Source organism: Cynoglossus semilaevis, chromosome W (genome assembly GCF_000523025.1).
Source record: "Cynoglossus semilaevis isolate Cse_v1.0 chromosome W, Cse_v1.0, whole genome shotgun sequence".
In the NCBI taxonomy this organism is placed as follows: domain Eukaryota; kingdom Metazoa; phylum Chordata; class Actinopteri; order Pleuronectiformes; family Cynoglossidae; genus Cynoglossus; species Cynoglossus semilaevis.
This window is the reverse complement of record NC_024327.1, coordinates 4,712,229-4,724,849: the sequence shown is the minus strand read 5'-3', so window position 1 is coordinate 4,724,849 and position 12,621 is coordinate 4,712,229. Positions and strand designations below refer to the sequence as shown.

General features: G+C 42.3%; 1 protein-coding gene across 1 annotated transcript in view; it reads right to left on the bottom strand.

The window, feature by feature from the left end:
- The window catches only part of LOC103397002 (fibroblast growth factor 10-like), a 23,315-nt gene extending 17,639 nt beyond the window's left edge, over positions 1 to 5,676 (bottom strand). Inside the window, exon 1 of the mRNA XM_008335247.2 lies at positions 3,747 to 5,676. Coding sequence (XP_008333469.1) covers positions 3,747 to 4,191 — 445 coding nt within the window. The 5' untranslated portion in view covers positions 4,192 to 5,676. The remainder of the gene's footprint in view (positions 1 to 3,746) is intronic.
- Positions 5,677 to 12,621: the final 6,945 nt, after the last annotated feature.

Genomic DNA, 12,621 nt, shown 5'->3' with positions numbered 1-12,621 from the left:
CCAAAAACTGTTGAAAAGTTATTGTTTCTAAATAAAAATGAATAATATTTTCCCCTATCCCCCTATATCATTGTCCCAGTTACAAAAGCATGATCTGTGCCCTTTTCCTAGTTCCACAAGCACTTCAGATTTATTGACGTATTTTTTTAAATTAGTAGTCATTCCCAACTGACCAAACAGACACAAAGATTCAATGCATCACACATTGTTATTCTTAGACAGCTGCTTGTGATAACACATCTGGCCAGTAGGTGGTTTCGTGTGCACATGAAGCTTCGAGTAATGAACCCTTTACTGAACCAATTGGCTGAAGTGGTTCAGTGCCTCATGGGGCTTCATTTCACCATCACTACTAGAAAGGTATCAATGTGTGATGTATTAAAATGGTGCTTGAGTGTAATAATTCCAAAAAAAAAGGGTTGAACAAGTTTGATAAGAAAGCCACCGTGCTATAGGAAGCCCACCAACTGGATCATCATCATGGCTGCTAGCTGGTGAACAGGGCACAGTTTAGACAGTTTTTCCTACGTGGGCCAATCACTTGTCCTTTTCTCTAACCTCAGCACAGGTTCCTAGTGGGTACCAAGACCATGTGGGACAGTTTTACAATGGCATCCCCATAAATCTATGGGAGGTTGGATACCAGTTCTTTTAGAACAGACAGGGAGCCAGGTGCTGACAGGGCCAACGGCTGCAGCCGAACCAAAAATTCCACAACCATATACCTCATACGACAAACAGCTACATATATAAAAAAGATAAATATGTATGTCAATATAAATATAAATACATATGTACACACACATATATAATTATGTATTGCAATACATATGCTAAAATACATATCTATGTAAATACACACATATTGATACCCACACATAACATAACATGCATATATATAGGTAAACATATATGTCCATATAAATAGAAAACATATTCACATTTATATTTACACACACACACACACATGTTTTATGTATTGCAATACATATTCTAATACATGTATGTAACATAAGTGTAACATAATATGTATATATGTTTATCAATATGTATACAAATACATATTGATAAACACATATATAACTGCACATAACAACATGTATACATTGTATGAATGCTCATATATACATATACATATGTATGTAACATATGTATATATATATATGTTTATCGATATGTATACACATACATATTGATAAACGCACATATATACATATATTTATATATGTATATATGTGTGTATATATATTTATACCTATACATAACATAACATGTATACATTGTATGAATACTACATATATGTACATATACAAATCTATACTTCTACATTAACATATGTATATGATTATAAATAAAATAATTTATCATTATTTGGATATACATATATAATTTACATATACTTAAAATATATATGTACATACTGTATGTGTACATCGAAAGACAAACACACACACACATATACTTATTGCCTTTATGTAGAGGGGTTCCATCATTCAATACAAATCGTTAAAAGGACATTTTGTCACTTCAAGAGATTGTCAACGGTCCACAAAGGACATCAGTCCTGGGATTATGTCTAGCCTCAGGGCCTGGCCAAAGACTGAAGCCACTGTTGTGTAGTATCCTTTAACATGTGAACTTGATATGAGTGTATAACACAGTGTCCCCAGACCCCCTCGGGATACAACTTTTTGATGGCACCACCATTGATACTGAAGACGCATGGCTTTGATGTGGCCACAATGATGTTCAGGCCGTGTCATTCATGAACTTGTGCCTCTCTCTCTCTCTCTCTCAACCTCCCTCACCGTCTCACCTCGGCTCCTGCTTCACTCAAGTTGACTTTTGTGACGAGAGAGAGAGAAAAAAACTACACCTGAAGGGCAACAAGCTTGTAAAATTGCTGATTTGTGACTCAATAAAAAAAACAAGACACACAGTACATAAACATTGGTGCTAATTTACACACCAAGGCACTGGAACGAAGAAGAAGAAGAAAAAAGGAGATGCACTTCCTCGCACCATTCCAGTTTTACAGCTTGAAAAAAAAATGCTAACCAGGAGCCGTAAACACATCAGAGTGTAAAACGGCCGGTAAATACAGTTGCTTCTGTCATGACCCTGTCAAAACCAACACCTCCCCTGACATTCTGCCTCCCCACGCCATTTCCCCTAAGTTACTTTGATTGAGCAGTGCTTGATGTCTCCCCAGAGGAGCATTAAAGGGTTTTTATATACACACACTTGGCTACAGGGTTGGGGACACAGGGAGAGCGAGAGAGAGAGAGAGAGAGAGAGAGAGAGAGAAAGGGAGGAAAAGGACCGTGTGAAAAGGTGAGATGCATGTGTGTCCGTAATAAATGAGCACATGTGCCGTCGTTGGCTGCTTTATGGTCACACACCCACCGGAGTACCTACCGGCTGATAGGCACACACGTAGCTCAGTGGGAACACCGGGACACTAATGAGAATGCTATTTCACTGACTGATACGCCGAAACGTACAACGTGTAATCACTTTAAAGATGTGTTTCTCCGAGTGAGCACATCAGACTACTTTAAACAAATGTCCGATCTTTGACTGAGGGTATGTAATTTGCTTGATGTAGGCTGGCAGCCGGGCAATCTAAGTGGGAGAATGAGAGAGAGGGAGGGAGGGAAGAGAGAGGAATTATGAGTTTAAAAGCATCAATGAGCCTGACATCCACGTGTTTAAACTGGGCTGTGAAGACTGCCTGCTAATGGCAGGATTTTCTGGCCCCTGCTCCTTTTTAAGCCATCTGAGAGCTACCATCATTGTGCTGAGTGTTTGGACAGCAGAGATATTTGTAAGATGTCTGGTTTCAAACAAAAAGAAAAAAAAGATGACCAATCAGGAACATTTTTATCCACACGTCCAACCAACGGACGGCATGCCGGTCTCTGGGAATCTCTCCACTACACCAGTGTTTCCCAAACTTTTTTTCTGGGGACCCATATTTTAAAAGTCACAAACCTTAGTGACCCAAGTCAATAGACATTATTCGTAAACTCCTGGGAAACACGATACAAGGAAAGGAAAGGAAAGGAAAGGAAAGGAAAGGAAAGGAAAGGAAAGGAAAGGAAAGGAAAGGAAAGGAAAGGAAAGGAAAGGAAAGGAAAGGAAAGGAAAGGAAAGGAAAGGAAAGGAAAGGAAAGTGAACTACTTGTCATTGTAACACAGCACACCACAGCACACAATGAAATTTGACCTCTGCATTTAACCCATCACCAAAGTGAACAGTGGGCAGCTTTTTGAGCACCCAGGTGTGTGGGGATGGTGCCATGCTCAGAGCACCTCAGTGATAACTTGGCAGCTGGTGAATTCGAACCTGCAACCTTCCGGACCCAAGTCCGCTTCCTTAACAGCTAAGCCACCACTGCCCCGACCCAAAAAATAATTTCTTGCGACCCACCAGTGGGTGGTGACCCAGTCTTTGGTAAACAATGCACTACACCAGTGTTTCCCAAACTTTTTTTCTGGGGACCCATATTTTAGTCTAAGTCACAAACTTTAGCGACCCAAGTCAATAGACATTATTATAAAACATAATGGGAGACGAAAATAATCTCACGACCCCTCTTTGGGAAACAATGCACTACACTGTACATGTCAATGTATGACGTTGATGTCACAGATATATACTGTATATAGAAAAACATTATTACTCAGACAGGTATCATAGACAGGTATCACACTCGATTCTGTCGTGCGTTCTGATTACTCACTGAAAGGGTCGTCCTTGGTCTTGGTTCCACTGACCGTCCCATTCTTATCAATCTTCAGGAAGAACTTCTGGAACGAAAACAGCTTTCTCCAGCGTGCATCCCCTTGGAGGTGGTTATAGCTGCGCACGTGCCTACCCTGTGGCCCCCCAGTCTGACCAGGATTGCCCCCACTGCTGTGGGCCCTGAAGAGAAAATCAGTCTCTGAGATGTTCAGTGGAACCTGAAGAGTTTGCCGGTTGAGCTTCCTCAGACTTTCTCTGTGCAGCTGATGGCAGGCGGAGCCTGGCAGTGAGAAGGAGAAAGTCACCACAAGGGCCACCAGGAGAGGGAAAGTCAGGGAGGAAGGCTTTACTGTGTGGTCACTCCCAAAGCCGGAGTGAGCCCCAGACCGGGTACTAGAGCAGGACAAGGCAGCCTTACTCCCTCCAGCAGCCCATCTGATCATGGTAGTGTGCTGTATGGAGGGCTTGTGGCAGCCTCAGAGCCTGGGACATGCTTCTGGGGGTGAGGATATGCTGAGCGGGCAGAGAAGGATGCCCTTCATACGACAAGCGGATCCGAACCTTCTCCCTAGCAAAGTTTCCTTTGAAATAAATTCGATTTGAAGGTTGTCTTTTGATGCTCGTTTCGCTCTTTGCAAATGGATCCTTCACTGTATCCAGTTCCAGTTGTACTTCCAGAGAGTTTGTCAGTTTAACAAAGTCAGCTGATATTCCAGTGGAAATATTAAAAAGTGTAAAAAAAATCCTTGATTCCAGTGAGATAAAAAATATAAACTCATGTATATAAACACGTATATGTAAATACATATGCAAATATATATATATATATACACACACACTCACAGCGAAGTGTCTACCTGTTGGATAGCCGCACGAATTCACATGTGCAGGAAGGCATTTTCAGATTTCATTTAAAGCGATGTCATACGGAGGAATGACGCTCAGTCCAGGTCTGATAATCCATGTCTTGTCCCGGAGTCCTGTTCTTCTTGCTCTCTCCTCATGTCTCTGTCTCTTTATTCCTCAGTGACTCCACCTTCACACAGCACCGGGGTAACAGTGTGGTCTCCCTCCCTCCCTCTCTCTCTTTCTCTCTCTCTCTTTCTCTCTCTCTGCCTGATTCAAGGGTGATCACTAAAAGAAATGACCGTGTTGTGTGTAGCCGTGCAACTGTTAGTTATTTGACCCCTCCCTCCGTTACTCATCTTCCCTTATCTCACATATTGGAGTAAGCGCTGCTCTGTGTGTGTGTGTCTAGCCCCTGAGAGTGAGAGGTGATAGAGGGTTTACATGTTTAGATGCTGATTGTTTCCTCTGTGGCTTTATTGGTTCGTCAAACATTGTTTTGTTTTGTTTTTTGTTTTATTTCAGATTTTCCACCTCAAGTGGAATCGACCTAGCTGTATCGTTGGCTACATACTGTTCTTCTCTTGTGATACCTTGGCTTTTTGGTGTAAACAGCCTAATCATGGAGAGGTGGAACCAGGTTTCCTGCTGTGTGCCAGCTTCTGAGATCATAGCAGAGCCAGGAATGCTGCCACGATCACTGCAATGTAAACAGACGTGCCCAACTGCTGCGAGTGTAAATAAGATGCCATCATTGAGGTAAATGGACATTAGAAACACTCGATGGCACCGCGGACGGTCGACACAGTGTTTAGTGCAGCGCTCCTTCTACTGTTTTTGTGTTTTTACCCCGATGTTTGCTCTGGTTCCCAGAACTATTACAACTCCGCTGGATTTATTCCCCGAGTTTCTCGCCTCTTCAACGGACGTTTTAGACATTTTACTCAACGGCGCCCTGGTCATTACCAAAGCAGCGAAGCGTCGGAAGAGGGGGAAACGAGCGGGTGCGCTCGTACGGCTGCGCCATCGCGGACTTCGTACACCGCTATCTGGCATAGTCCTCTCTAACGTGCACTCACTGCTCAACAAAGTAGCTGTGGCTGGTGTAGCGATGTAACAGTGATCCTACAGTTCTGCTCCCGTACATTGGAAACTTTTATCATCAAGTGTAATCCCTTCTATTCTCTCCGTGAGTTCGCTTCATTCATTCTGGTCGGTGTTTACACGCCGCCGCAGACCGGCGTGCAGGAAGCCCAGCGGGCGCTCGCCAACCAGATACTGTCTATGGAGCGAACAAATCCAGACTCCTTAGTTATTGTCCTCGGGGACTTTAACAAAGAAAATCTCAGCCACGAGCTCCCAAAGTACAGTAGTGCTCGACTAGGGAGGAGAACACACTGGATCAATGTTACACCATTATTCAAAATGCCTATCATGCTGTTTCTCAGGTTGCACTGGGTCACTCGGACCACACCATGGTCCATCTGATTCCTTCCTACAGGCAGAAACTGAAATGGTGCAAACCTGTAGTGAGGATATCAAAGCATTGGTCCAGTGGAGCCATGGAGGAACTTTAGGGGTGCTTGGACTGTACTGACTGGGATGTGTTCAGGACGGCTACCAACAGCCTGAAAGAGTACACAGAGGCTGTGACCTCCTAGATCAGCTTCTGTGAGGGCAGCTGTATTCCATCACGAACTAGGGTCAGCTACAACAACTACAAACCCTGGTTCACAGCAAAACTCAAATGGCTAAGAAGGCTCAAGAAGGAGGCGTTCAAGAGTGGAGACAAAGAGAAGTACAAGGAGTCAAAATACAGGTTTAGCAAGGAGGTGAAGAAAGCTAAACGACAGCATTCTGAGAAACTTCAACACGAGTTCTCAGCTAACGACTCTGCCTCTGTTTGGAGAGGGCTCAGACAAATCACCAACTACAGTCCCAAAAACCCCACTCCATTAACAACACGTGTCTTGCAAATGAGCTGAACAACCACTATTGTCGCTTCGAAAGACAATGGGTCTGTCCTGACCCCTGCCCCTGCACAGCCACACTCACCCTTCCCACTGCAGGAACTCCGACACCTCATCCAACACCTCATCCAGCTCCCTCAGCTTCTCCCCTCACCTCTACCACTGGACTGACTCTTGCTATCAAAGAGCAAGACGTGAACAGGCTGTTCAAAAAACAAAACCCCCGCAAAGCAGCCGGACCGGACCACATCTGCATGTAATCCGGGTCATGTGCATTTCTTTCGCTGCACTGTATGCCACAACAAATTCCTCGTACATGTTAACCTACCTGGCAATAAAACATTTCTGATTCTGATAACTGTGGTTTAAAATGTAAGAAAGGATTAATGATGATGTTTAAGTTCAGTGAATGTTTTCTGAAATTGCCTTTATCTCTTGTTCAAAGCTTGCCACTTACAAATCATGGAGGGGTCTGAAATTTTTATCGAAATCACATTGTATGTTTATCTATTTATTTGTATATTACTGTGTCAAATAAGTATTTGATCACTTGAGTCAAACAGTTTTAATATTTGGTACAGAAGCCTTTGTTAAGAATTCAAAGAGGTCAAATGGTTCCTGTAGTTCTTCACCAGGTTTGCACACACTGCAGCAGGGATCTTGGCCCACTCCTCCATACAGATCTTCTCTAGATCTGTCAGGTTTCGGAGCTGTCGCTGAGCAACATGGAGTTTCAGCTCCCTCCAAAGTCTTTCTGTCAAGACTTTGGTGGTTATTTAAAGCGCTTCATTTTATTTTGGAAAGTCAGTGTTGCTTCCTGTGCAGAGGAATATAACACAGACTTTGAAACTGTGGACCTGGGTTCGATCCCCGGGCTGGGAAACACTTGTTTAAAAGGCGGTGGTGGCCTAGTGGTAAAGAAAGCGGACTTCGGTCCGGAAGGCCCCAGGTTCGAATCCACGAACTGCCAGGTTGCAACTGAGATGCACTGAGCATGGCATCGTCCTCAAGCACTGCTCCCCGGGGGCTGACCACGGCTGCCCACTGTTCACTTGGTGATGGGTTAAATGCAGAGGATAAACTTCGTTGTGCATGGTGTGCTGTGCTGTGCTGTGTCACAATGACAAATAAAGAAAAGTTTAAGTTTTTTAAGTTGTTCACGGCCGGAGTATTCAGGGTTTAACGGAAGTACATAGCATAAGTTGTTAGTAGCTAAACTATATAATGTATGATTTAATAGTATAATGTGTTGCACTGTCAAGCTAACCTAAAAATGTGATTAAAATATGTTTGTTATTTAGCACTCATGGTTGGCGTTAGCTCGCCGTTGGCACGCTAGCTCGCGTTAGCATCGCCGCTAGCTCTATTAATATACTTGGTTAACTCTGTTAGCTTTCCAGGTTAGCACTTAGACAAGTCTTTTGTCTATAGCTATTAATGTTGACCAAGACACTGGTTTAGGTTAGAGTGTTTGCTGCTATTTATTACTTTAATTTCATAAGGAAACATTGGACTGGTATGTATTAAACTAGTTAATGTTTGTTTATTGTAAATTTGTTATTTACATTTTCATTAATACTATTGCATGTAACTTGTTATGTTTGGTTCACTCATTTCAGGTTTATGACCTGTGGTTACCTGTGGTCACCTGTGGTCATTTGAACATAAATAAATAAATAAAAGAAGACCAAGGATAAACACGAGTTATAGCTTCAGTGTGCTTCCTGTTGAGCCTTTTCGGAGGGCAAAATTTTAAAAAATCCGAACACTTTCTATTGGATTTTAGTCTGGAGACTGGCTAGGCCACTCCAGAACCTTGATATGCTTTTTACGGAGCCACTCCTTGGGTTTCCTGGCTGTGTGCTTCGGGTCATTATCATGGTGGAAGACCCAGTCATGACCCATCTTCAGTGCTCTGACCAAGGGAAGGAAGTTTTTGCCCAATATCTCACAATAGTAATAGTACTTAATACAGTGCAGTCGTCCTGTCCCCTGTGCAGAAAAACACCCCCAGAGCATGATGCTTCCACCCCCATGCTTCACTGTAGGTATGGTATTATTGGGATGACACTCATCCTTCTTCTTTCTCCAAACACGGCGAATGGAGTTAAGACCAAAAAGTTCCGTTTTGGTCTCATTTGACCACATGACTTTCTCCCATGACTCCTCTGGATCATCCAGATGATCATTGGCAAACTTCAGATGGGCCTTGACATGGGCTGACTTAAGCAGGGGAAACTTCTGTGTGACGCATGATTTTAAACCATGACGTCTTAGTGTATTACTGATAGTAGCCTTGGAAGCGGTGGTCCCAGCTCTCTTCACGTCATTGACCAGCTCCTCCCGTGTAGTTCTGGGCTGATTCTTCACCTTTCTTAGCATCACTGATACCCCACGAGGTGAGATCTTGCGTGGGGTATAATTGCTCCAACAGTTGTTCTTTTCTCACCAAGCTGCTTGGCAATTGCCCAGTAGCCCTTTCCAGTTTTGTGAAGGTCTACAATTTTGTCTCTTGTGTCTTTTGACAGTAGTTAGTTTTGCCCATGTTGGATAGTTAGACTTTTGCCTGATTGTGGGGTGCACAGGTGTCTTTATGAAAGCAAACGACCCCAAACAGGTGCTACTAAATTAGAATCATGAGCAGAGTGTAGTTGGACTATTTAAAAGCAGAATAATAGGTCTTTGAGGGTCAGGAATCTGGCTGATAAGCAAGTGATCAAATACTTATTTGACACAGTAATATACAATATTGTTAAAAAATCGTATAATTTCCTGATTTTCTTTTTTAGATTCTGTCTCTAACAGTGGAAATGCACATATGATTAAAATTTTAGACCCCTCCATAATGTCTAAGTAGGAGAACTTGCAAAATCACAGGGTGATCAAATACTTATTGACCTCACTGTATATATATACCGATATTGAAATATATATTCATACATATGTAAATATATATGTATATATGTATAAATATACAGTATATATATTTATACATTTATATACGTACATGGTATATATACAGTAAATATATATATTTACTGTAATTTAACACTTAAAAACCTGTAATTTTCTCAAAAATCGACAGTGCGCCTTATAACCCGGTGCGCCTAATGTAATACTTTTGGTTGCGCTTACTGAGCTCGAACCGATTTTATAAAGCCAAACCACACAGCGCATCACACATGATGGCACGCAACTGAAGCACATTGGGAGCCAACGATGACGTTTAACTCTGTTATCACAATTAGACGATTGTCAACAACAATTATTACAGTATAGTTGTGTAACCCTCGCGTCGTGCCTCCAAACACCCGGAGACTCTACGTTGTGTTTTTGAATTGTCGATGTATGGTGCGATGCAGAAGGACGACTCAGACGCATGGCAGTCGATTTTTTTCGTGGTCAAAAATGTATTCCTCTTTTTTTTATCAATACAGGAAAAACACACACTCTCTGCAAAACAACATTCGCACTTCCGCACGGAACAGCGTCAAAACAACAATACGGTGACCATACAGAACAAAAATAGTGACAACCGCCTGACTCTGGAGGGGCGAACAACAACAACAGCAGCGTCCTCCTGTGTCAAACTTAGGTGTTTTCCACATATCTCCTTCCCTATTGATCTGCGACTCCATGCGCGCCCATCTCATCGATATTGTCAAAACCCAAGTGAAGCAAACTTATTCGGGACTTGCCATCATTCCTGGTTGATTAACCAAAGAATTCCAATCGCCAAATATTGGTGTTAACAGGGCGTTCAAAGTTAAATTGCGAGCTGCGTGGAAGCATTGGATGACAGAAGGCTAACACACATTCACCAAGACAGGGAGGCAACGCCGGTGTTCTGAAGTTTTCTCCTACCTATAGTTTTTTGCTCCGCGAGTCAACTGCGCATCGGCCAATTTGCCGCTGCAGACAAGCCATAGTTTTCTGTACCCGACCGTTAAACAAGGTTAGTTTCGTGTATTTTTAATACTTTATATGACCAGTATGCAATGCATAGGTTTGACAGTCAACTTATTTCAACTGGCCACGTGCATGAAATCGTGTCTGAATGCAGTTTGAATAGCTAATACTGCGATTTATTGTCATTTTCATGTAGTCTTATAACTTGCACCATATAGCCTCCGATTTTTTCAGCTGTTTTAAAACAGTACCTTACTAAATTTGCGTCATTTTCTTGTAGTCATAAAACCTCCTCATTTAGCCTTCGAACTTATGTGTATGCAATTCGAATGTCTAATAGCGCTGTGATTTTCCAGCTGTTTTAAAACAGTACCTTACTAAATTTGCGTCATTTTCTTGTAGCCATAAAACTTCCTCATGTAGCCTTCGAACTTATGTGTATGCAATTCGAATGTCTAATAGCGCTGTGATTTTCCAGCTGTTTTAAAACAGTACCTTACTAAATTAGCGTCATTTTCTTGTAGCCATAAAACTTCCTCATGTAGCCTTCGAACTTATGTGTATGCAATTCGAATGTCTAATAGCGCTGTGATTTTCCAGCTGTTTTAAAACAGTACCTTACTAAATTTGCGTCATTTTCTTGTAGCCATAAAACTTCCTCATGTAGCCTTCGAACTTATGTGTATGCAATTCGAATGTCTAATAGCGCTGTGATTTTCCAGCTGTTTTAAAACAGTACCTTACTAAATTTGCGTCATTTTCTTGTAGCCATAAAACTTCCTCATGTAGCCTTCGAACTTATGTGTATGCAATTCGAATGTCTAATAGCGCTGTGATTTTCCAGCTGTTTTAAAACAGTACCTTACTAAATTTGCGTCATTTTCTTGTAGCCATAAAACTTCCTCATGTAGCCTTCGAACTTATGTGTATGCAATTCGAATGTCTAATAGCGCTGTGATTTTCCAGCTGTTTTAAAACAGTACCTTACTAAATTTGCGTCATTTTCTTGTAGCCATAAAACTTCCTCATGTAGCCTTCGAACTTATGTGTATGCAATTCGAATGTCTAATAGCGCTGTGATTTTCCAGCTGTTTTAAAACAGTACCTTACTAAATTTGCGTCATTTTCTTGTAGCCATAAAACTTCCTCATGTAGCCTTCGAACTTATGTGTATGCAATTCGAATGTCTAATAGCGCTGTGATTTTCCAGCTGTTTTAAAGAAGCACGTATTTATAGCGATTTCATGCCTATAGTAATGTGCTACCACTTTGAATAGACTGAGAAGCACGTATTTATAGCGATTTCATGCTTATAGTAATGTGCTACCACTCTGAATAGAATCAGAAGCACATATTTATAGCGATTATATACCTATAGTTATGAGACTCGGTCGCTCGTGATTTTAAGGTGTTGTGGAGATTTGGCCCGGGCACCTGAGTTTGTTCAGTCTTGATTTGTGAGGCAACAGGTGGATCCAACACCATGGCACCATAAAAATCTCCAGCCCTGTGTGCTTCACATGCGTTGTAGCACATTAGCAAGTCAGCGAGTGTCATGTGTCTCATGTGATTTTGCTCAGGCTCATTGTTGCCCTGCCAACTCCTCTCTGCTACACTATCATTAGGCAGATGTTTTACGCAGAAGAGCACCTCACTCCACGTTACCTAAGCTCAAATCCATATGTGGGCTGTGAGGGAATTAAGCACACAACTCACAAAAAACCAAACTGACCTATGGGGAAACGTGTGCCTCCGTTTGCCCACTTTGTGTGTGATGGGTCGGAGGAGGCTTTAATAAAGGACCTGGCTGGGTACAGGGATGCCAGGCTGACTTCCCTGGGGACAAACAATCTGATGGGGTCCAGATGAGAGCCACCAGACTGGACCTCTTCCTCCAGACCAAAAGCCGGTCGGTGCAAGAACTATTATCCTCAGCCTTCCCTGAGCCTCTCTGTGGATCTACTGTAGGATTTCAGGCGTAAGCGGCCAGATTAAAGTGACATTCTCTTTCAAGGTATTCATAGATGTATGCAGTAACACAGAAAAACCTCATGCTCCACACAGATAACCTGCACAACACAGGTCTGACTAAAGGCCTGCTTTTTTCTCTGTCATCTTATGTAAATATTTAATATGCGCCTTGACGCT